Source organism: Sceloporus undulatus, chromosome 8 (genome assembly GCF_019175285.1).
Source record: "Sceloporus undulatus isolate JIND9_A2432 ecotype Alabama chromosome 8, SceUnd_v1.1, whole genome shotgun sequence".
Lineage (NCBI taxonomy): Eukaryota > Metazoa > Chordata > Lepidosauria > Squamata > Phrynosomatidae > Sceloporus > Sceloporus undulatus.
In genome coordinates, this window is record NC_056529.1 from 20,168,542 (window position 1) to 20,194,719 (window position 26,178).

Sequence of the window (26,178 nt, forward strand, 5' to 3'; positions counted from 1 at the left end):
ATGTTCAGCGAACTTTAAAAGAGCACTGTCAAATTTTGCACCGCACTGATGGCTAAACTAATACAGAAATGCACCTATATTTCATTGGCTATATGTTAATAGCTATGCAGACTGAGTCTCCCTTATGCAAAATGCTTGAGACCAGAAGTGCCTGCCTTACCTTATGGAACCCTTTCCTGTATTGTCATGTATTATTTATGTGTATTATGCTATTATTTCCTAGATTGTATGCCATGGACAGGTTTACTTTTATCTATTTTATTGTTTGTATGTACAGCGCTGGGTAAATCTCCAATGCTATATAAATAAAGAAGAAGAAGAAGAAGAAGAAGAAGAAGAAGAAGAAGTAGTAGTAGTAGTAGTAGTAGTGTTTGGACCTTTGGCTTTATTTAGTTAGTTAGTTGTTTTATTTTGGAATACCTGTATTTGCACCTATGTACAGAATGAGATATCTTGGAATCATAGAATTTTATGAGTTTATCACACTGGGGCAAATTTTGGCATTAAAGAGACATTAAAACGCATTTAAAGCATTCTGCAAATAAAGCGGAAATGGCAAGTAATTGCATGAATGATTATCACATGTAATTGCGCAAATAAAGTGATATCGGAAATGCATTGTCTCTGAAATCCTGAAAGTAAAAAGATTGTGTTAATGCTTCTTTGTGACCACTTTAATGGCGAATTTTGTGCAACATCTTGGGAAATCGTTTTTCGTAATTATGCGATTTTGGGGGGATATTCATGGGATGAACTCCTGATCTCCTTTGTGTGATAAACTAGAGGAGATGCAACCCAACTCTAAACACAGAATTAATATTTGTTTCAGATGCACCTTAAACACATAGCCTGAAGATAATTTTACACACAGCATTTTAAATAATTTTGTGCATAAAATTAAGTTTGTGAACATTGAACCCTCAGAAAGCAAAGGTGTCACTCTCTCAGCCACCCATCTGAGCAATTCTGGATTATGTTGGGTTTCAAAATTCTGGATACGGGGAACTTACTAAAATGCATTTGGAAAAATTAATCCACATTAATTCTTGATGCCATTCAATCACCATGAGACAGTTTGTGTTCCATGACTTTGCTAAAGAAGCCCTTTGCAATTAGCCCCCCAAATTAAACACATATAAAGAAGAAATTATTTGATGGCACATCCATCCTGACTTGTGTTGCATGATGGAAGAAGAAAGGTTTATTGCCAGGTTTGCCAAACACGGCGGCACTGAGTGATGTTGACCCCGCATGCCCAATTAGGTGCCATCTTGTTCGTATATCCAAAACATTAATTCTGAGAAATATGGCTGAATTTGCCGCTCTGACCTCAGCTCTTCTACATTTTCCTAACAGAGCCATTAGCAAGGGATGGGTTCCATGGCTACAGTAAGGTGTATCTGCCATTAACAGCTCAGAAGAACCCATTTGCGCATTTAAACTCCAGCTGCACAAAAGAGGAGCGGCTCCTTAATGGGAGCACAGTAATTTGGCCGATCAGTTGCATCTGGAAGCAATTAAAAACCCTTTGCCTAATGGCAAGGAACTTGCTCGGAAACAAAAGCAAGGCCACACTTGGGGACACGAAAAAAAGATTCTTGCTTCAGTTTATTACAATTCCTAGAAGCAGTTTATTGCCATTCCTAGAAGCTAAGATCCACACCGATCCATCTTTAGGAACTTGTTACACTATCTGTACTGTCTGTTGCATCCTAACACTTCCATTTCAGCTTGTAACTAAACCAATGGTCTTATCTGTTATGAACAAATAAATGGGTTGTTTCAAGAGTTTGGAACACTCTTTCTTCCAAGAAATATTGCAATTGGGCAGCTACATGGTAGCAAAATGAGGACATTTCCTCCCAAAATAAGCATTCCCCCCTCTTCAATCCTCAAATTTCAAGCATTGCAAAGAATGAAACACTGAATTTTTTTCACATCTACACCTTTTTTATATTTGCTGTGTTAGCATTGTCTACTTTTTCCTTTGCATGCCTAAAATGTATTTCTAGATGGTGAAGCTTAAAGTTGCTGCAATGCTACATATTCAGGGATTGAAGGAAAATTTGAGGGCAGACTTCTTGGCATAGCAAAACCTCAGAACAAGGCTACCTGAATTTTTCCCTATACTACTAGAAAATAAGTATTTCAACAAGTACTGAATCAATGCATTATCTTCCTCCCCAGAGGCAGCAAAGAATGATTTAACCCAGCTAAAATTATTGTCGAACCATATATACCCAGGCAAACAAAGGTATGCCAACTGTACAGCCAATTCTGCTGCCACGATGCAGAATTAATACAGTTTGATACCGCTTTAACTGCCATGGCTCAATGCTATGGAATTTGGGGGTTTGGACTTCGGTGTGCTACCAGAGCTCTCTGGCAGGCAAAGCTAAATAGCTCACAAAACTACAAATCCCAAAATAACATAGGTTCAAGCTACTGAGCTATGGCAGTTAAAGCAGCGCCAAGCAGTCCTTGCAGCTGTTTCATCACTGATGTTTTCAGAAGGGCCAATAAAGCAAGGTTTGATCGGAAATATACACCGCATGATTTCTTGCAGCATGATTCCTTGCAAGATGGGAAAGGATGTTGCAGCTCATAAGACAGAATAGAGATGTGTACCACCCAAAAGACCGCACATCAGCATCTCTTCAGCATTGCAAACATTTCTAGGGTTTGGATCTGCTTGGGACTGCAAAAAATCCTGCCACCAGCCTCTTTCCAACTATAGGTAGTGCCCCAGACTTTCCTGGCTCAAATGACCCTAGAAATTCCTTACTCAGTCCTCTCCCCAATACCCTTCAGCACCTCCCACGCTCGAGGTAGCTGGCCAAATGAAACAACACACCTCATGCAATAGATCCAGGAGAAGGTCACCTTCGCTGCGGTGAGGTTTTGGCATTCAAAAACATGCACTTTGCTGAAAGGCAAGATCTCCTTAGGATGGCGGAGGCAGCAATATGGAAGCCTCCCTGTTGCTTTGGTTGTGTTGCTATAACCAGCCCAGCTGTTCAAAGAGCCTCCGCAGATGTTGAGAGTGGGCCATAAAAATATCTCTTTCACTCATCCTGGAAAGGTCACCTGGAAAGAGTCCTGGATGGCAGGTGTGCAGCCTGGCTTGTGTGGTGCTTTGCCAGAAGGGCCACAGGAAAAGCCTTTGCTGAAGTTTGCAGAAGCAACAGCTGCAGCTACTTCTGCAATCAGAACCAAAACCAAACACTCCAGAGAAATCCCAGGCAAGTGGGTTTGTGTTGTGAAATAAACAGAAATTGTTTCTATGTGTCTGTCTTGGCCACCCACCCTTGCTTCTCTTGCAGGGTCTAGAGAACATCAAGGAACATGATAGCCAAGAATTAAAATGCTATGATAAAGCATTGTTGTTGTTGTTGTTGTTCTATGCCCAAGTCATTGCCAACTTTTGGCAAATTTAAGAACCTATTATGGGGATTTCCTGGCAAGTTGCTTCAGAGGGGGTTTGCCCTTGCTTTCCTCTGAGGCTGAGAGAGTGTGGCTTGGCAAAGCCACCCAGTGCATTTTCATGGCTCAAGTGGGATTTGAACCCTGGTCTCCAGAGTCGTCGTCCAATGTTCAAATGCTTACTCACATGATAAAGGGTACCAGCTCATTAAATAAACATTGATTAATTGATCTACCTTGAGTTTATAGACATATAAACTCATGTCTACAGCTAAAAATTTAGGATGAAAAATTAACCCCAAAAACCTGAGTTGACTTATTCACAAATCAATATATGTACTGTACTTTAACTCATATATATATATATATATATATATATATATATATATATATAGTGGGCCCTTCCCTTATGTGGGGGATACATTCCAGACCCCCTCCACGTAAGGGAAATACCGTGAATGCTTGAGCCCCATTGAAAACAATGAGGCTTGTGTGTGTGGCACGGCGCACAGGTGCACATGCCATTGCCACTACCGGGACTCCCAAACATTGGTCCACCAGATGTTTTGAACTTCAACTTCCAGAAGCCCCAGCCAGCTTGGCCAATAGTTGAGCATTCTGGGAGGATCTGGAAGACAAATATTTGGGAGCCACTGCTTTACACCTTCCATTCCATGCTCCTAAGTTTTACCCTCAACGTATCCAGGGGTCATATCACAATCTGTAATTTTGGCCCCAAAACCTGCCTTCGACTTATACATGAGGTTGACTTATAGTTGAGTATATATGTTATATGCATGCAAGTGTATATGTCTGTGTATATACAGTCATCCCTCCTTTCTTGTGGACCTGAGGTCCGTGGTCTTGAATACTCACAGAGGGGCAACCTCTGTTGAGGAGTTGTTCCCTGTCTGCGTCATTAAAAAAAATTAACAACGTTGCACTGTCTCCATTCCTTACAGTCATTTCTGTTGCGTTTCCCAAAAGTTTTTCCAAAGCTCAGCTGGATCGAAGGAAGCCAAATTGCTTAGCCACCCAGTTCCTCTGTGGCACATTTCGCTATCTCTGAGTAGGCAGCCTGGTGTATAGATCTGGCCGTCAGCATCTTCTGATCTGCAAGAAACAGCTGGTCCTCGGCCCAGAAAAATTGGGGGAGGCAGCCGGAGAGGAAAAAGGAGACCGTTTTGCTCTTTCTTCCCAGCTGGATCAATTTCACCTTGGACAGACACACAACACTCAGAGTTGCCTGCGCACTGAACATTGCAGAAGGATGGGAATTGGCTGCAATTTCATTAGAAGCATGCTCCCTTAGCTGGACAGTTAGATAATCCTGTATCAAAGCGTTGCTTCCAGACAATGAAATTGTCTACAGAAGTGTTGAATTTTCCAGCATGAGTGGACAAGATGGTCACATAGTCCAGCCACTATATGTTTGAGTGTATAAAGAGATCTTGTAGCGCCTTTGAGACTAAGGGCCAGAACAGACAGGCCAAAATAAACCTGCTTTGTGTCACTTTGGAGGTATGCTGTTTAAATGACACATGCATCTTAAGAGGCCAGAAGCTGCACCAAAGCTGTGCTCCAGTCCTTAGGACCGCAGCATGGCTTTGGCGCGGCTTCCAGCCTCTTAGGATGCATGCAGCATTTAAACAGCATACCTCCAAAGTGACCCGAAGCAGCTTTATTTTGGCCTGTCTGTTTGGGCCCTAACTGAAGGAAAGAAGTTGGCAGCATGAGCTTTTGCAGACTAAAGTCTACTTCCCCAGATGCATTTGGTGGAGCAGACGCCAGGGACGGACCTATATGTGCCATATGTGTGTGAGGATGTCGATTCAGATTCAAAATCCTTTGCGTATGGGACTGAAGTGGCAAGTCCAGTTTGAACAATGGTCGCTGGTGGACAAAGGCAGTGGAAGCTGTAGCCTGCAGGTGAGGAGGATGGATGAGTGTGGGAAACAGCAAGGGATGTGACGGATGCCTCATGGTATAAAAACATACACATGTGCACATATCCAAGCATGCTATGCAGAATGTGGCTAATGGCCAAGAGGAAAGCCTTGGGATGCTGTCATGCCTGAAATGGGATGCTTCCAAAAGGAGTCTGCAGAAGCACTGGGACCCGTTTCTGTTTGAATTTGACGGTGCTTCCCTGCTTTTTAACTCTGGGAAATGCAACACCCGGAGATCACCCTACAAAACGCATGCACACACACACACACACACACACACACACACACATTCCATAAGGCTTACCCTTTGGAGCCATAGTGGCTGGAGAATTCCAGTTATTTCAGAGCGATTCTCTCTCTCTCTTTCCCCCCGCACTACAACTCTTACCAGATGCACATTAAACTGCATTGCTTTTCTTTTCCTTTCTAACCTTCTCAGAGGTAGAGCTTTTTAGTCCTTTAAGAGCATGAAGGCTAGCATGTCTGCTGCTTGGATGCTCAACAATATGGTCCCGGTCTAAAGGTTCCTGTTTCTGTTTCTAATTCCATATATATATATGTATATGAGACTTGGAAATCTCATCTGCCACAGTGTTTTCTTGGCAAGATTTGTTCAGAAGGAGCTTGACATTGGCTGCATCCGCACTGCAGAATTAATGCAGTTTGACACCGCTTTAACGGCCAGGGCTCCATGCTGTGGAATTCTGGGACTGGTACTTTTGCGAGACATTTCTCTCAAATATTGAGATTTTTGTGAGATATTGTCTCTGAATTTATTGTAATCTGTCGTAAAGCACCATGTACAAGGATGGCACTACATAAATAGATGATGATGATGATGATGATGATGATGATGATGATGATGATGATGTTTAGCCTCCTCTGTCAGAGAGCTCTGGTTCCACAACAATGTAAAGTTTAACCCTTAAAACTGTTTGTTTGTTTTTTAATGTTATATTTATGTATTTTAATATTTTGTACTGTTTTTAAATTGTATTGTTTTATACTTGTTCGCCGCCTTGAGTCCCTATATTGGGATAAAGTAAATAATAATAATAATAATAATAATAATAATAATAATAATAATAATTGTAAGCTGCTCTGTCTCTGAGAGCCTTTAGGGCTGAAGGGTGGGATATAAATACTGCAAACAAGCTAATTAATTAATTAATTAAGTAAGTAAGTAAGTAAAAATCCCAGTATTCCATAGGCAGGAGCTACTGTTCCCTATATTCTGAATTTGTTCCTGACCTCACTGTCTGCCTACAATGTCAGATTGCCTTAATACAGTCTATTTTGGACAGCAAAAAAACATGCCGAAACAATTCCGATCCAATAAAGAAGTCCATCTAACCCTTCTTTCTTAAACGGTTACTTTCTTTTACTTTCTTGATGATAGTCTCCCTTTGCAATGAATAGTCAGAATCCCTCTTTCTCTTGGTAGGAAATTCATTTTTGCTTTACCAAGCTGCATATCGTGTTCCTTAAGTGCTGCATTTGGAATGACTCCTCTCGCCCTGCAAAAAATAAAATGAAATAGAAATGAAGGAGTGTGGTTCTGCTCTTTCTTTCTTTCTTTCTTTCTTTCCCTGGAGGATTGTACCTGGTGCACAGACAGTCAAGGCTTTGTTTTAGAGTTTTAGACCCTTAATTCCTCCTCCTTCTGTGAAGAAGAAGAAGGCCTCTCAAAGTAGAGGAAGCTTCCCGTCAAAGACGGCTCAGTCTCCAGCTTTCAATGCACCGCAGCAAGAGGTTATCATGACATTAAGGTCCAATGGGTAAAACAGATGGCCAAAAAGCGCACATGCGAAAGCCATCCGGACGCACAAAAACAGCCCTAGAGCATTCCAGAGAGGAAAAGGCAATTTGGCAGCCCTGGCTCTAATACAAGGGGAGTTGTTCAGGGAGCGGAGATAAGGATCCAAGAGTTTTTAAAATGGAAAGAGAAAAGAAAAGCTCTCCTAGCCATATGGCCAACTATTTACTTTCTGAACCTGTTGTTGTTGGGTGCTTCCAAGTTGTTTCCGACTTATGGCGACGCTAAGAAAGATACTAACAAAGAAATTGCTGCAAAGTTACTGTTCTCTAGTGCTAAGATTTGTAAAATTATTTTTTAGATGCATATGTGATGTTGGGGTTTTGTCTTCACTTTTTAGTTGTTGTTGTTGTGTGCCTTCAAGTCGTTTCCGACTTATGGCAACCCCAAAGCAAACCTATCATGGGGTTTGCTTGGCAAGATTTGTTCAGAGGTGGCTTACCATTATCAATATTTTCCAAGCTGTAGATGGTTCAGTCTGTGGATATGGAGAGCTGACTGCATAAATGATGTTGAATCTGAATCTGAAAAATGCTTTTGGGGGAAGAAGGGCTATGGAAGAGAACCCAAATGCAAACTGTTCTAAAGTTTTATATTCTGCAATAAACTGTATTAAGCATAAACCAATTTAGGCTTCTTATATGCAAATAATGTTAGTAATGCAGCATCCCCTGAGAAATCGTGATGCAGAGATCTTTATTTTTACCCCTCTTAGCTGTAGTTCCTCCCTGGAATTGTTGTTTTTCCAACAAGCCCAAAGCGTGAACCAGCAAAGCCTAGGCTGAAGCTCTTGTTTGCCCTCTCCTGGCTGCTAGATTACATTAATGTTTATTGTTGTGTGCCTTCAAGTTGTGTCCAACTTATGTTGTTTCCCGATGGCGAACCTGTTACTGGATGTCCGAGCCAGGATTACTTCAGAGGAGATTTGCCATTGCCTTCCTCCGAGGCTGAGAGAGTGTGACTTGCCCAAGGTCACCCAACAGGTTTCCATGGCTGATAGAAATCATCCCCTTCTCCTCACAATCATGTTTTCAAAAAATCATTTGAATGGCAAAGTTGCCAAACCAGAACAGCATTGCCATAACTAGAACAAACAACAAGCAAACAGTAGAGTTCGAAGGCATAGCCATGCTAGTCTGTAGAATCAGTACGCAAAGAAATCTTGTAGCACCTCTGAGACTCACTGAAAGAAAGAAGGCTTTCACGGCCGGCATCAATAGGTTTTTGTGGGTTTTTCGGGCTATATGGCCATGTTCTAGAAGAGTTTATTCCTGATGTTTCACCAGTATCTGTGGCTAGCATGAGATGCATATATGCATATGGTTATATATGCATATATGCAAGTGGAGATGCATATATGCATCTGATGAAATATAGTTATTTTTATTTATATGCATCTGAGGAAGTAGACTATGGTCTGCGAAAGCTCACGCTGCCAACTTCTTTCTTTCAGTTAATCTGAAAAGTGCTACAAGATCTTTTAATAAGCGAATGGAAAGAGATGAACCAAAACTAATGACTGCTTGGATTTTCTGGGTCAGCTCTTGCAAGCTGGCAGTGACGCTCTAAGCAAACACTCCTTTGTGCTTGGCTTCAGGGAGAACCTGGTTCCAAGAGACAGTAACCCTTGGAAACTGGCACTGCCAGTCCTCTCTCTGTGGGCAATGGCTCTGTTGGGGAGGGTTACCATACCAACCCAGACCGGAGTGGCACCCGATCTGAGTTAGGTGTTCGGTTTCTTGTTCCAGCTGGAAACCTTCTCACGACAACCGCTCGATTCCTGCAAACATGAATCTCATCCTTTCCAGGTGAGGAGGAAAAAGGGGAAAATGCAGATGGGGTGAGAGGGGACAGTGTCCCCCGCTGCATTTGTTGTGTGCCTTCAAGTCGTTTCTGACCTTATCGTGAGTTTTTCTTGGCAAGAGTGGCTCAGAGGAGGCTTGCCATTGCCTTTCCCCGAGGCTGAGAGAGAGAGACTTGCCTAAGGTCACCCGCTGGGTTTGCATGGCCGAGGAAGGGATCGAACCCTGATCTCTGGAGTCATAGCGCAACATTCAAAACACTATGCCACACTGGCCCTATAGGCAAGATATGCACATAGGCAAATACGGAATATTATTTGAATTATTCGAACCTTGGTCTCTGGATACACATATATAAATTATATGCTGCCAACGTCTTTATTTCAGTTAGTCTCAAAGGTGCTACAAGATCTCTCTATCTACATATACAGTGGGTCCTTGGTATCCGCTGGGGTTTGGTTCCAGGACCTTCTGTGGATAACAAAATCCATGGATGCTCAAGTCCCATTAAATACAATGGCAGAACAAAATGGTGCCCCTTATATAAAATGTAAAATCAAGGTTTGCTATTTGGAACTCACACTTTTTAAAAAAATATTTTCAAGCTGTGGATGCTTAAATCCATAGATAAAAAATCTGTGCATAAAAAGGGCCAACTGTACAAATAATTTGAAAATGCTTGTATATACTCAACTATAAGTCAACCTCATGTATAAGTCAAGGGCAGGTTTTAGGAACAAAATTGTGGATTTTGATATGACGCACGGATAAGTCGAGGTTGAAACTTTGGGGCACGTAACAAAGCAAAGTTTCCAGGAGAAAAGCAAAGGAAAACAATGCCAAAGAACTCACAAACATTCAGGAGCCATAACTGTTTGTGGGTCACACTAAAGGCAGGACGAATGAGAGAGCAGAGGAGGATCAGTGCTTCCAGGACAGATTACACTCTTGCCTTTCGCCAGGAGATGGTTTTTCTTTTTCTAAGAGTTAAAATACAGTATTTACATTGATCATAAGTCGGCTCAGGTTTTTGGAGTCAATTTTCTAGACTTACCCATGAATATATACAGTAGCTGAAAAACACACTCTCTGTATAGCAAAACCTCTGTTGCTGTACATTGGAAATGACTTGAAGGCACACAACAGCAACAAGGAGAGTATACATGGGGATGGGAAGATCCGCAGCAGTCAGGTAGCTAAGCATACATAAGGAGGGCATGGGAAGATCTCTAGTAGAGGGAAAAAATAAAGTATCGTTTGGGGAAACAGCTCCGTATACACAGGATACGGAAGCCTGTACCTTTTCCTGGCACATCTGTGGAGCAGCAACAGCCGGCTTTTTGGAAATCCTGCAGCTGCTAGAGCCATTTTCCCCTGTGACAAAGCATCCAGTGTGGTAGATTGGGTCCAGATGTTTTACACTACAACAGATCTTGCATCAAAGTCCTTCTCAGGCTTCCTGGACCCTTCAGGGAGGCAGCAGGTAGGAAGGAAACACCGGTGTCCGAAGAGAAACACCTACAAAAGGAAAGGTGAGAGCAGGAAGAATTTACCTCTAATCCGCCTCCAGGCAACATGCCTACATTTGGCATTCACAGTAGCAGGACTCATGGAAATCTAGCATGAGAAAGCAACAGCTTGTTGCAAACAACTGTGGGTGAATCTACACTGCAGAAATAATAGCATCACTTTAACTGCTATGGCACCATGCTACATAATTCCTGGGATCTGTAGTTTTATTAAGCAGCGGCACTCATTGGCAGCACAGGTGAAAGATGTTATAAAGACTACAAATCCCAGGATTACACAGGATGGAGCTACAGCACTTAAAGTGGTGTCAAACTGCATTATTTCTATAGTGTAGATGCACCTTTTACCTCCTTGTTTGTTTTTTTTTTGTTTGCCATCTTGCTCTTAAAATATTGGTAAGAAAAGAGGGCAAACCCAGATTAGTCTTTTACCACGCAACTGGCTAGCCTCATTTGTCGAATTTTGCAGGGAGTCCACACAACAACACGTCCTCTTGTGCCCCTCCTGTGTTTTTCCACTGCTTCTTCATAAGGCAGGAGAAACTGGATTGTGTTATTGTTGCTGTTGTGTGCCTTCAACATGGCAACCCTAAAATGACAAGATTGGCAAGATTTGTTCGTGGGGGTTTCTTGGCAAAATTTGAAGAGTTTTGCCTTTGCCATGAGGCTGAGAGAGTGTGACTTGCCTGAGGTCACCCAGCTGATTTCCATCCATGACTGAGCATGGATCTGAACATTGCCATCAAAAAGATATCAGAGTCAGTGCCAGGCCTGCCTCCTTCAAGAAGGTATTTTTCCTGGGTTCCACCTACAGCAGGATATCCAGAGTTTCTGGAAATGGACTTTATACTTAGGCAGATAAATGTGGTACTGTAGCTAGTCCCTGACATCATCATTGGGTTGGGATGGAGGGGAGCCTCATCCATGCTGTAGTTGTTGTGTGCCTTCAAGACATTTCCAACTTATGGGAACCCTAAGGTGAACCTATCATAGGGGTTTCTTGGCAAGTTTATTCAGAGGGGGTTTGCCATTGCCATCCTCTGAGGCTGAGAGAGTGGGACTTGCCCAAGACCACCCCAGTGGGTTTACATAGTAAAGCCCAGATTCAAACCCGGGTCTTCCAGTATGCTAGTCCAACTCTCAAAGCATTACACTATTGGGGGGGGGGGTTGAGATGGAGGGGAGGCACCCAATGAAAAAAACACAACAACAACATGTTAATTCCTGTTCCAGAGATACCCAAGTAAAGATCATGGAGAATACCGTCACCAACGCAGAGCAATATTTTGGCAAGTTCTGCAGTCTGATGGCCTCTTATACCCGCAAGACTGCAAAGCTCCGAGACAAGGCTGACCTGCTGGTCAAGCAGCTCATGGACTATGCAAACACAGAGAACCCTGAGCTGAGAACCACCGTGAAGAACTTTGCAGAGGAGCTCGCCAAAGTGCAGGACTACAGGCAGGCAGAGGTAAAGGGCTGAACTTGGCAACCTAAAAATGCATGCACACACAAGTCCAGGTCCAGTCTGTTATTATTATTATTATTATTATTAACCTTTATTTATGAAGCGCTGTAAATTTACACAGCGCTGTACATGCAATCTTTTTAGTTAGACGGTTCCCTGCCCTCAGGCTTACAATCTAAAAAAAAGACATGATACAGAAGGAGAAGGGAGTGGTGACGAGAAAGGGTAAGAGGTCCAGCAGTTCCTCTCAACCTCCGAGGCCTGGACCAAGGCAGATGGACTGGAGGGAGGGCAAGGCTTCATAATGGATGGTTAATCATTATCCAGGGAAAATACATAATCACAAGTAGGATAATACATATACAGTACATAGGAATACAGGAAATGGATCGATAAACAGCCAACAACAGAACATCAGATAGTAAGCGACAATTATGCGATGCCTGGGAAGGCTTCTCTGAATAGGATGGTTTTCAGCTCCGTTTTGAAGCTGGTTAAAGAAGTGATGGCTCTTGCTTGTGGAGGAAGAAGGTTCCAGGAGTGAGGGGCAGCAAGTGAAAAGGGGCGAATCCGGGATGGGGCAGAGGAAATCCTGGGCTGAGACAGCAGACCTTGACTACCAGAACGGAGGGCCCTGGTGGGAAGGTGAGGAGAAAGAAGGTCTGATAAGTAAGGAGGGGCCAGTCCATGGAGGGCTTTGAATGTCGACAGCAGAGCACAGGGGCAGCAATAGGAAGTCTTTTAGATGCACCTCTCCCTGAATTTGCACTGCTGTGGCTAATGTCGTTTAAAATGTGCATGTTACCATGTCATGCTTTCCTGCTTTAGGTGGAGAGGCTGGAGATGAAGGTTGTTGAGCCACTGAAAGTGTATGGCGTGCTCATCAAACAAACCAGGGTATGTGATTCTTCTATTCACAAACCAAGAACAAGGAAGAAAGGGGAGATGGGAGGTATAAGAAGCATTTGTAAAAAGGAGCTTCTTTGTCAGAGGCTTTGTTAACAGAGGCATGTCTGGATCACCCAGAATCATCCTTTCCAGGGATGCTGAGGATATGAAGGACCACAGAACCAAAGCCATCTCCCTTGGGCCTTAGAAGCATTGCAGCTCTGTCCTCCTCAAGACAACTAAAGTTTATCCTGTGAGAGGGAATCAGCCAAATCCCATGCAGAAACAAGATTTAAATCCACAAAAGTGGGATCCATAGCTTTTATGGGTTTTTGGGGCTCTGTGGCCATGTTCTAGAAGAGTTTATTCCTGATCTTTCACCAGCATCTGCGGCTGGCATCTTTCGGGCCACATAGCAGCAGCACTCATTGGCAGCACATAGCCCAAAAAACCCACAAAAACTATTGATGCCGGCCATGAAAGCCTTCAGTTTTACAAAAGTGGGATCATTTTCAGACGCGTTGGGCATTAATTTGATATTAACCCGCACAGAAAGTGGACAATATCGGTCACTTTTTACTTTCAGGGTTTTTCCAAAAGTAAAATGCGGTCAATTTTGTCCACTTTCTGGGCGGGTTAATGTCGGATTAATGCTCAATGCCCCCGATACAATTAAAAATATACAAAAATGGTACATTAAAATAGAAGTGAATTACTACAATAATTAAGACAAAGTACATATTAAAATATCAATTTAAAAAGAGTAAAAAAAAGTTTAAAAGACATTAAAACAATATAGCCTAGCCCCTCGCCCTTTTCAAACTCTACACCAAAATAAACTGGATTCTGCAATCTGAATAAACTATACAAATTTACACTTTCTCACCATCCTAATTTGCAAAATTTATCTTACCTTTTTACGCTTCCCATTTTTCTGCTGGTCAAAATGAACCAAGTATGATGGAAAAACTACTCGATTCCTATTCTCTGTGGAGACATTTTTAGGATTTGGTTTTTAAAAAGAATCACTTTAAATACAAGTACTCTTGTTTTCCCCCAAAATGAACGCTGGAGTTTCCTGGCCTGGCGAATAGTCTAAGAATGACGGATGATGCAGAATCGCTGAAGCTAAGCAGGTGTGCACCTGGTCAGCAATCTGCATAAGAGACCACCAAGCGATCGATGTAAGAGCAGGATACTGTATTACATGTTTTTTTAATTAGAATTGAAAATGTCCAGATGTGGAATTCTGCACCCAACATTTATTTATTTATTTTTAACTTTTACTTTATTTTATTTCGCTCTTCGCATTGCACCGTCGGCTCATTATATAAGACTCACTGCCATGGCTCTCGGTCAGACTCTGTCTCTGTATCGATAAATCTACAAGACAGATAGAAAGCTCTCTTGTATTGTGACAGAATACTGGGTCATTTATCCTGGTATTGTCATCTCTGGCTAGGAGTCACTCTCCTGGGCCTTTTCCACCATGAATCTGATCCTTTTCATTGGGGTTACCAGACACTGAGCCTGGCTATCTGGGGACCTCTTGAAGCAAAGACTGTGCTCCACCATTAAGGCTGGATTGTCGATGGTGCAACTGGAGCAAATGTGGATAGAGGCTCTATGCTTACATCCAAGCTTCTAGTATTGTGATGCTGTCCAGCATCACAATACTAGAAGCTTGGATGTAAGCATGGGACCTCTATCTACATTTTCTCCAGTTGCTCCTGGAAAAGGGGAACACTGCAGATATCTCTCCCATTACTCTCACCAAGTATTGGAAATGTTTACTGCTCACCTTGGTTGCATTTCCACACTGCATCATGAGTATGGAGGCAAGCGATATTGGTATTTTTGCCTTAGAAGCTCCTGCATATCTCTGCCATTAATCTGCTGTCCTCCCGTTTTCAGCTGCTTTAAAAAATGTCCCAGTGTGTTGCTTTCCTCCCACTTTCCTCCTTCATCCTGACTTACTTCAGTTGCAAACTAAGGTCAAAATTCAAAAGTCACTTGCACTCCATTAACGCAGCAGAGAGGAAAGGAAAAGGCAGTCTTGCCCTTCCCAGTAGGCTCAAGCAAAAGCAAACTGTTGCAGATATTCTACTTTACTAATAGGTTTTGCCATCTTGGAAACTTATTCAGGAGTAGCCATGTTGAAAACCACAACAAAATCCAACGTTCACAAAAGAGCACTACTTTTGTTGGCCAACCGAAATACACAAAATACATCATGCTAGTTTTGGAAGCTTCACTGGTTTCTTCATCAGGCAAAGATTCTAAACATCTTTGAAGAAAAGGGACAATGTTGAGTCACAAGCCTACATTTCTGTTTTCAGTTAAGGTGGTATAGAGTGTTGGAATAGGACTAAGACTCTGGAGATCAGGGTTCAATTTCCAGCTCGGCCATGAAACCCACTGGGTGACCTTGGGCAAGTCACATCCTCTCAGCCTCAGGGGAAGGCAATGGTAAACCTCCTCTGAACAAACCTTGCCAAGAAAACCCAAGGACAAGTTCTCTTTAGAGTCTCCGTAAGTCGGAAACAGAATCAAAGAGCTCTGGTGCCTCACCAAATGCCAGGCTTCTTGCCAAGAAAACCCCAGGATAGGGTCACCATAAGTAGGAACCGTGCTAGTTTCAACCTAGACAATGAGGAAATAGAAATAGTAAAAGAATTTTTATACCTGGAATCAAATATTGATCAGAATGGGGATTGTAGTGAAGAAATCATAAGACAACTAAGAATGGGGAGGGCGGCTATGAAAGAACTAGAAAATATCCTAAAATTTAAAGATGCACAACTGAGCACGGAGGTTAGAATCATACAAGCCACTGTATTCCCTATTGCCATGGATGGATGTGAGAGCTGGACAGTTAAGAAAGTGGATAGGAAGAGAATTAATTCATTGGAGATGTGGGGCTGGAGAAGAGGGCTGAGGTTACCATGGATAGCCAAGAAGTCAAACAAATGGGTCCTAGAGCAGATTAGGCCAGAAAGATCCCTAGAAGCTAAGATGACAAGACTTAGGACATTATCGGACAAGGGAAATTGGAAGTACAGTATAATCCAATGGCAATCCGAACACAACCATGGGGTTTCATGTTATTGCGTGAGAGGTGATCACACGCAATTTCGGGCAATGGCAAGCTATTTTCAGGCAATGGAAAATCAATTCGAACTCAATTCGCATTCACGTAAATTCGGTGAACTAGCAAATTCACGCGAATGCGTTCTGGCCCCACTTTCTTTTCATTCGAAATTAAGAGAAATTCCTCCCGTGTGATAAACGCCTTAGACTGTCATACTTTAGACACACCATGAAAAGGAAGGACTCATTGGAAAAGACAATAATGCTAGGAAAGATGGAGGGAAATAGAAAGAGAGGAAGGCCACAAGCCAGATGGATGGACTCTATTAAAGAGGTCATGGGTATGAAGGGAGTCTTGGTGATGCCTCATCCATAGGGTCACCATGGGTAAAGATGGACTCGAGGGTGAATAACAACGACAAAGTAGGAAACAACTTGAAGTCATAGTTTCTTGTGAGTTTTTCGGGATCTGTGGCCATGTTCTAAAAGAGCTTATTCTCTGAAGATGCCATCCACAGATGCTGGCGAAATGTCAGGAATAAACTCTTCTAGAACATGGCCACAGAGCTCAAAAAACCCACAGAAAACTATGGATGCCGGCCATGAAAGCCTTCGACTTCAAACTTGAAGTCACCCAACAAAAAGAACAAAGGGACGTTAACACTTGGGACAGAAATGGGTGCTATGTGCAGGGTTGTTCTTTTCTTCAACCAGTTTGATCTCTTGCCCTAAACAAAGCGCTTTGGTTGCATCCCATAGGCCGAGATCAAGAAGTTCAACGCTGCCCGCAACAAGGAAATAAAGCAGCTCGAGAAGCTGGAGAAGATCCGACAGAAATCGCCATCTGACCGACACATGATTGTATCCTTGCCAGCATGTTAATGCCTCGGCCTTTCCCCTTCTCCTGCAAAATGCACTCCTGGCTCCCTGGTGTCGCATCCCGTCTTCTGGCTTTCCGAAGGCAGCCAGCGCAGGAAGGCTGAGTTACGAGCCTCCGCCGAGGGAGGCTTGGGTTACACTGAGGTTTCCTTCTGAGTGTGCCACAAAATGGGGGGAATGCAATGAAAGCGATTGGAAACAGACGTGTGCGGGGAAAACCCGTCTCCTCGAATAAGGAAAAGCCTAACAGATTGTTGCGGGCAAACAGCCAGTTCTCTGGGGAGCGAGCTGGGGCCTAGATAAATGAAATGAAAACAGTATAAATGACAAGCATGGTTTTAAAACAGAGAAAGAGTGCGAGAGAGAGCGATGCAAAAAATGAAAAGGGATTTAACAAGTATGCAATACCTGAGCATACATGTTGTTGTTGTGCACTTTCAGGATCTTTCTGACTTATGGATATCCCAAGGTGAGCCTATCATGGGGCTTTCTTTCAAGCCAGGGAAGGATCCTCCTCGGTTATAACTTGTGTCATGTTGGCTATACTTTGACGATGTTTGGCTTCACCTGTCCCAGTTTTCATCTGTAAAACATGGGAGGGTATGGATCAATAATACCTTTGATCTTTCTATACCTTCTCATGTTTTACAGATGAAAACTGGGACAGGCGAGGCCAAACATCACCAGAGTGTGGTCAACATGGCACAAGTTATAACTGAGGAAGACCACAAAAGCTAGGAGAAACTGCATCAGTTTGCTTTTGCCAGAGCCAACTGGGAAGGACAAGGTTTTGCCCCTCCTTTGCTTCTTCCCCCCTTTATTGAATTAATGTACTGCCAACTACTTTTGCACTTTGAACCCAGTTTGCAGCAACTGATGAAAGCTGAGGATAAAAGGGGAAAGTGAGTTGAGGAGAGAGAGAAACTGGGACATTTTAACAGCAGCCGAAAAAGTGGGATGAGAGAGAATTAATCGGGACTGTCCTTGCCAAACTGGAACAGTTGGAGCTTCCCGAGCGCTTCTTGTTTTAGCAAAAACCAACCAAGCTGTACTTTTCCGAGTCCCAGACTTGGCATCTAATTCCTTCGGGTCTGAGATTCAAATTAAAATACTCCCCATAGCTTCCTAGCGCTGGCATATTTCAGCTATCAGAGACAAACAGGAGTCCTCTTCCTTCATGCAAAGCTCACCCAAAAGTAGGTGGGAAAGAGATCTCTGTTGGGGGAAAGGCAACAGGATAATCCTGGCAGCTCAGGAAAAGGAGAAGATTTTCCTCCCTTTTCCTCCCTGATATTTTAATCAGGATCTTCAAAAACCAAAGCCTTTTTCCCCTCTCCAAAGGGAGAAGCTCTCAGCAGCAAATCCCCAGGAAAGAATCTCATGGGGAGGAGAAGAGGCTTGGCATGTGCTTCTTAATCCCTGCTGTGCTAAACTGGGCTGTGGAGAGGGCAGCCATGAAACAATAAAGAGAGAAAATGGATCTTCCAGGGAGGTGGAAGAAGGAGCTCTATGGCTGCATCCGCACTGCAGAGATAATCCAGTTTGGCACCACTTCAACTGCCACGGCTCAATGTTATGGAATTGCAGGGATTATAATTTTGTGAGATATTTAGCCTTCTCTGTCAGAGAGCTCTGGGACCACAACAAACTCCAAAGCCCATGATGCCATAGCATTGAGCCATGGCAGGGAAAGTGGTGCCAAACTGGATTACTTCTGCAGCCTCAGAGCCACATTGACTATTGTGTGGGTCGGTCGTAGCTTGTCAAATTATGACACCATTCAGAACCATACGTCTACATGGCATCTACACCAATTAACAACAACAACAAGCAAACAAACGCATCCCTTTTAAAAGGAACCGATTAAACATTAAAGCAGCATCTTCCCAGACAAACACCAAATACTAAGGCTTGCAAGCTGTGGCCCACAATCGTTCAGCATAGTCCAGGACTTTGGGCTGCTGCCATGTTGCAGAATGAATGCAGTTTGACACAGCTTTGCCTATCACAGGTCCATCCGAGGGTATGCTAAGATTTGTAGTTTGTTGGGGGCATGAGGGCTTTCTGACAGTGGAGGCTAAATAGCTCAGAAAACTACAAATCCTTGTAACTCGAAAGCACTGAGCTGTGGCAACTGAAGCAGTGTTAAACTCTGCATTAATTCTGCAGAGAAGCTGCAACCTTGGAAAGGTTTTTGAAGGTGACTCAAATGCCCTGAGATATATACCAATGTGCACCTTTTGCAGACTGGAGGAGAGGGAATTGTTGCAGCTCTAAAAGTAACTTTTGTGAGTGTGGCTTTGACACAATTTCCTTTTTCCTCCTTGGCCTCATTCCCACTTACAAATAAATTGGTGTGTGATCCGAACTGATGGACCAATTCGACACCAAAGCCTGACTCTCACTACATTTGCCCCGATTGCATTTTTCCCATGTAAAATAACCCACTACTTGTTCTCATTGACCAGTGATTCGATTCCAACAGGGACCCTCTTCAGTGGATGATCATCTGACCATATCATAAAAAAGAATCGATTCCGATCCACATCCTGTTCATACTTGCGCTAAATCAATTTTTGCAAAAGATAAGGAAAAAATGAGCGTCAAAAAGAAGCAGGTTAAATAGGTCTCGTACTTGGCCCCCTTCTCCAAACCGCTTCAACGATTTGGCTCAAATGTCAACAAGGTTCATTTAAACCACTTTTGCAAACCAGTTTAAAACATAGTGGATTCATTTCCCTGTCCTGCTGTTCAGTGAATCCTGTAGTTACATACAAAGACTCTGGTTATTTGGCAGACTTGTCTTCTAGAAAAGAGGAGTGGGGTGAGCCCTATATTGCCTGATCCTCTGGACTGTGACAGAGATGTTACTTGTGCAACTGAGAACATGGATGCTCCCAGATGAAAGCCAGTGTGGCGTAGTGTGGTTTGAATGTCGGACCAGGGTTCGAATCCCCACTTGGCCATGGAAACTCACTGGGTGATCCTGGGCAAGTCACTCTCTCTCAGACTCAGAGGAAGGCAAAGGCAATACCCCCCTGAACAAATCTTACCAAGAATATAGGTTTGGTTTAGGGTCTCCATAAATCAGAAACAACTTGATGGTGCACAACAAACAACAAATTATAGGAGAGGATTCCATCCTCAGACTTTTCTCCTATGTCCAATGCAAATGTTGGTTATCTCTTGGTGGATTTGACTGCCCTCTTGCGTCAATGCTGAGAATAGCCATCTCTTATCACAAACTCCTAGCAAAACCTGATAAAGGAATATCATGTGGCTTCTTCTTTTTAATGAACAGGGCACAGGCATCCAGTCAGTTCTTGTTGTTTGTGCATAGATTTATTTGCTTGCATAGTATCTCTTATTTCTCATCTCCCCATTTGATTAATTCCCTTGACACCCAACTTCAGTCACAGGTAAGAGATTTCTTTCTTTCCTAGGCTAAGATGACAGCTATGTTAAAATGATGTTAAAATAAAGGTAGAGAAGAACATAGGAAGACCACAAAACCTCCCCGGTTGCTCTGGAAAAGATGGTCACAGGGTAAGATACTCATTGTGTGGTATATTCACCTGATCGGTTACTAAGGTTCTCTTTTCAAACAACTTCTAGCATTGCAGTCATTCATTCCAGAAGTGGTTTTGCCAGTTCTGTCCTATGAAAGCTAGCCTGCAGTATCTGGGGGCGGTCTCCCATCCAAGTACTAACCAGGGCTGACCCTGCTTAGCTTCTAAGATCAGAGTGAATCTGGTGTCTTTTGGGTATTTAGGGCCTTGGTTTACTCTAAGACCCACTGATTTGTCTTTGTATCACTCCACGGTATCCATAAAACACTTCTCCAGCACTACATTTCAAATGAGATGATCCCTCTTTCTATCAGCTCTCTTCACTAGTTTATAATATTTCACATTGTTAAGTATTGCATCCTTCCAGTTCTTATGGATCTGTCAAAGAGAGAAAGAGGAAGGAAGGAAGGAAGGAAGGAGAGAGAGAGAGAGAGAGAGAGAGAGAGAGAGAGAGAGAGAAGCCTTTGCAATGCTAAATCCTGGTGGCCCAGCTCTCAGTAGTACATGCCCCAACATCAGATGAGAGGCATTTAATATGACAAGCCCAGATCCTCATGACCCACGCCACACAAATTGTTTCTCTATGGCCCCATACAGACAGGCCAAAATAAAGCTGCTTTGGGTCACTTTGGAGGTATGCTGTTTCAATGATGGACTGGATCGTGGCTTTGGCACAGCTTCAGCATGCATCATTGAAACAGCATACCTCCAAAGTGACTCAAAGCAGCTTTATTTTGGCCTGTCTGTATGGGGCCTATATTTACATTATGCTGTACTCAGCAAGGCAGAGAAGCACTATAATTATGCTCCGCTAAAACCCAGCAAAGCTCCAAAGTATTCACAGTTGGACATTTCATGTGCAAAGGTCACGCTTCTGATCTCCCTGCATTTTGTGGAGATGAGAGAGGAGGGCGAGAGAGAAAGCGGGAACACTTAAGCCTTTGCAATGCTTTTGCAGACTTGCCACCTTGCACATTACTCAACATCAGTGACCAAGGCAAGTGGTCCCTTTATCCTCCACCACAGGGATACCCTGCTTTATCCATCCCTTTTGGGCATCATGTATTCAAAGGGAACACCTTTTTGATATGTTGGATGACTTCCCGCACCCTGCTGCTCCAGAAACCACACGCTACTTATTTACACTCATATCAGAAATAGCACTTCTTGCAGTAAACCTAGCTTGTTTATTAGCATCCAGACACTAAGTCAGGGCACTAACAGCTTATAGACAGAGCTAGCATCCTATAGTTGGTGCAAAATGGGAGGATCCACAGCAGTGGCAAACAAAGAGCCAAAAAAGGTGAATGCCCACTGCTGAAAAGGACCAATTGGGGCAGAAATAAAGCTGGGGAAAAAGCAGAACTGAGACAGGTTTATAGTTTTTTTGTGGGTTTTGTGGGCTTTGTGGCCATGTTCTAGAAGCGTTTATTCCTGACATTTCGCCTGCATCTGTGGCTGGCATCTCCAGAACATGGCATCGTCTCTGAAGATGCCAGCCACAGATGCTGGCGTAACGTCAGGAATAACCTCTTCTAGAACACGGCCACATAGCCCACAAAACCCACAAAAATCTATGGATGCCGGCCATGAAAGCTTTCGACTTCACATGAGACAGGTTTGTCATGCAATAACTGTCACGACCCCATATTTCCATTCCGCTCACATTGCAGTTTGCAACACCCCTGTGATAAACCCCTTCACTTCTGCAAAATGCACTGTTCTCTTGGTGCAGCTACCACCCGTATAATTCAGCAATGGGTGTTCCAGAGTCTGGAAATAATTTCCCAATGAGCATGTCACCTTCTAAATATGCACACAATGTGCTCTCCAAGGATGCTCTCCAAAGATGTCCGCAGGGTTCCATGAACAGATCTTTCCTCTGCATCTCCTACATAGGCATTATTTCATTGGCACAACTGGAGAATATAGCAGACTAAGGAGAGACCCTTAGATGGAGATTTCCTAGGAGGAGGAAGAAGATAGACATTAATGAAAAGCAAATACCCAAACTGCTACAAACTGTCTAACCTGAACTATCAGATGGCCAATCTACCTATCTATATGCATGTGTGTATGTATGTTTTCGTGTATTACAACCCAGCCTGTGAGTTTCTTCTTATGAACTGTTTCTTTCTATTATTAATTGCAATGTTTGAAAAGCAACTTGCACTGTTGCTCAGCTGCAATGTCGGGAAGGTTAGTCATGTTATTTGTTTCACTCCTTCTTATTTTGCTGTAACTTTTACTGATTCCTGTGAAGAGGGGGAAAAACCCTGAAGATTCATAATGACACAAAAGTTGAGAGCTTACTGCTCAAGGACCTCTTAAAATGCACTCTCCAAGTAACCAGATAATACTACTTGATACATTAATGAAGTATCCGAATTCTTACTCATTGCATTAGTTTTTAAATGTGACTTCATTGGACTTGGGTTGGATGAATACAGCCAAAGAGAGCATGACTTGTCCAAGTTAATCCAGTAGGTTTCCATGGGCCTGATTCCCACTACTTTTTAAACCAGATTGCAAATCGGGTTGAACCGGTTCAAAGTGATTCTCTGAAGCAATTTGGAGAAGGGGGGCATGCGCTAGACCCATTTAACCCACGTCTTTTTGACACTGATTTTTCCCACGTCTTTTTGGATAAATCGATTCAGCACAAGTGTGAACCAGATGCGGATCGGAATCAATTTAAATTTGCCTTTCGGCCATCTGGAGCAAGTCCATTTTGAACCAATTTGTTCATGAATGTGAGCCACAAGTGGGTTATTTTACAGGGGGAAAAATTTGATCAGGGCAAATGTAGTGTGAACCAAGCTCCGCTGTCGAATTGATCCATCGATTTGGATCACAAACCGATTTATTTACAAGTGGGAATGAGGCAATGGCTGAACAGGGAGTGAAACCTTGGTCCCTCAGAGTCCTAAACCAAGATTCAAACCAATATGCAGGATCTCACACCAAATAATACCCCTTTTCTTTGCCCAGGCTGAATCTCAAGCACATAGGGCCTCGGTCGACGCAAGCCGAAGCACCCAACAGCTGGAAGAGACCATAGATGAGTTTCAGAAGCAGAAGTTAAAAGATATCCAGGTAATAAGGACAGATTGCTGGCTCTCTCTTTAGCTATGTGACTCCATGCAACCATAATGTGTGACTTCTTAAGAGTGCACCGCTTATACAAAAACAAGGCAAAAGACTTACAAGTCACGTAACTTTCTCTTCTTACAGAAGATCTTCCTAGATTTTGTCACCGTCGAGATGGTTTTCCACGCAAAAGCTCTGGAGGTGTATTCCAACGCATTCCAAAATCTTGAAAGCTACAACATGGAGAAAGACCTAGAGGTATTTTGTGTGTATTTGTAGTCTTTTGTATCACCGCTGGGGGAAAAAATGAGACAAAATTTCACTCTCTCAGGCTACAGAAAATACATCCACCAACTTTCTCTCTATAGTTTATCACACGGGGAAATTCCATGCAGAAATGGGGGTTTAAATCGGGGGGGGGGGACACAAAAGCAGGTTGGTTTTCACATGACGTTGTTGTTAAAGCGTTGTTAGCCGGAACGGAAAGGAGATGGAAAATAGACAAAAGCTGCTCCATTTTACTTTTGGAAAATCCCGAAAGTATAGAAGAGTGGCTTTTGTCTACTTTCCATTCGGGTTAACACCAATTTAACAATGATGTGTCTGAAAATCAACCCACTTTTCCCCCCCAGCTTTTAAATCCCATTTTTGCACATGATTTCCCCCGTGTGATAAACTTATATGTTGCTGTATATGCTTTAAAATAAGAGTTCTAACCCATTTTCAGTTTTTCCATGGTCAGCATGTGTACAATGTCTCATTTGCTAGGACACTTGTTTGCTAGGACACTGGGAGACCGGGGTTCAAATCCCTGCTTAACTCTGGAAGCCCACTGGGTGACCTTGGGAAAGTCACATTCTCTCAGCCTTCAAAGGAGCCAAAGGCTTACCTCCCAATCTGCCTTGATTCCCACGGGAAGAGGCAGAATATAAATAGATTATTATTATTATTATTATTATTATTATTATTATTATTAAAACCCCATGATAGGTTAGCCTTGGGGTCACCATAAGTCAGAAATGACTTGAAAACACACAACAACAACAACAACAACAACAGCAACACAAACATGAAACGAACAGGAACCTGGTCCCTTATTTTATCTGGCAATCCTATTTGTAACTAAGTAGTCTGAAAGGACCCCAGAAGTACTTCTCTTCTATCTCTTACATACAAAGAGCTCATATAACTGAAAGTAATACTGCTGAAATTGATGATGATGTTGATGATTTTCTTATATCATGCCTTTCTCCCAATATAGGGAATTCCCTTCCTGTCTTCATATAAAGAAATGATAAATCTAACTACTACTACTATTTTATCATCTTTAGATTGTGCGACTTTGGCAGGTGTTAATGTTTTGACTGGAATGTTTCTGTAAAGGACCATGTAAATTTATGGCCCTATACAAATTAACAATAATCATCATCATCGTCATATTTTCTACCTGTTAGGGATACACTTCCTAAAATATGGGTAGCCTTTACCTATTTTGACACAGGAGCAATCCCTTAGTAGATGTACCAGATGGCTGCTCCTGACCCTTTCAACAGCTTAGTAACAGCCTTTTAAAAGGGATTTGTTGTCTTCTTAGGATTTCAGAGCAAAAATAAACATTGCTTCTTCTGGGACTTTGCATGGGACAAAGCCAGTCAGTTCAACACAACCCTCTTCTACTCTCTCATGGTCCACAGGCGCACAGGTAAGGAAGAACCTTATTGTTGCAGCAATTGTTCTTGGCTTCAAAACTGGCTTTTCACACAGAAGCGCAACATGCTGAAAAACGAATCATTTTGAATCGATTCATTTGTGAATGGGAACCACAAGTGGGTTATTTTGATGCCAGAAAATGACAGAAAATGAGATCGGGGCAAATATAGTAGGGACCACGCTCCACTATTGAATCGATCCATCGATTTGGATTGCACACCGATTTATCCGTAAGTGGGAACGAGGCCGTGATGTGGAATGATTCCCATATGCTGCAAAGATGATTGAAATTGGGCCTAAGTGCTGTCACAGCAACAACAAGTCTGGGCATGTAGGATAACGGATGTTTCATATCTCTGTCTTTAGAGCGTCCAAAGCACTCTGCAGAAGCTGACACTAGTAGAGAGCGATGAAGAGTCTGAAGAGAGCCAGCTGCAAGATGTAAGCCATGCCAAATACCCCCAGATTCGGCAAGTAGCCAGCAGGACTACATGACAGCAGCTGCCTTGATGCATGGAGCTGGGTTGTATTTGTCTCTCTTTTCCACAACTGAACTTGACACTTCCACTCCAGATCAACCCAAACCTTCCCTCCCACCCTCTTGAGATTTGCAATAAACTAAAAATCACAGTGCATTTTTTTGCATTGTACTCGTGTTTTATTTTTCAAATCCTAAGTGCAATCATATTTGCAAGCTCACTTTTCACTCAGCAACACCAGAAATGTCGATCGTCAGAAATCTGGAAGTACACTCTTCCCTCCATATTTGCGACTTTGACTTCTGCAGGTTCAATTATTCATGGATTTGATTAATATGTCCTCTCTATGAATATCTAGGTTCTCCTCCAGTGCAACTCTATGGTCAACTTTAACTAAAAGTTGCACTGAAAGACCTAGAGATTATTCCTAGAGAGAACACTCTACTAGGCCTTTGTAGCTCCTCCAGTGCAGTTCTATGGTCAGTGTCT

At 42.8% G+C, this 26,178-nt stretch overlaps 1 protein-coding gene across 2 annotated transcripts; it reads left to right on the plus strand.

The window, feature by feature from the left end:
- The first annotated feature begins 8,906 nt into the window (after positions 1-8,906).
- Positions 8,907-25,833, plus strand: CIBAR2 (CBY1 interacting BAR domain containing 2). 2 transcript variants are annotated; one of them, XM_042480703.1, is made up of 9 exons: positions 8,907-8,996; positions 11,753-11,987; positions 12,813-12,881; positions 16,722-16,823; positions 20,255-20,260; positions 23,402-23,506; positions 23,645-23,758; positions 25,095-25,202; positions 25,577-25,833. In XM_042480703.1, the coding sequence occupies exons 1-9, from the start codon at positions 8,977-8,979 to the stop codon at positions 25,703-25,705; spliced, it is 888 nt and encodes a 295-aa protein (XP_042336637.1). In that variant the 5' UTR covers positions 8,907-8,976; the 3' UTR covers positions 25,706-25,833. The 2 variants fall into 2 exon arrangements, with proteins under 2 accessions (XP_042336637.1, XP_042336638.1); XM_042480704.1 differs by lacking the exon at positions 8,907-8,996 and adding an exon at positions 10,390-10,522.
- Positions 25,834-26,178: the final 345 nt, after the last annotated feature.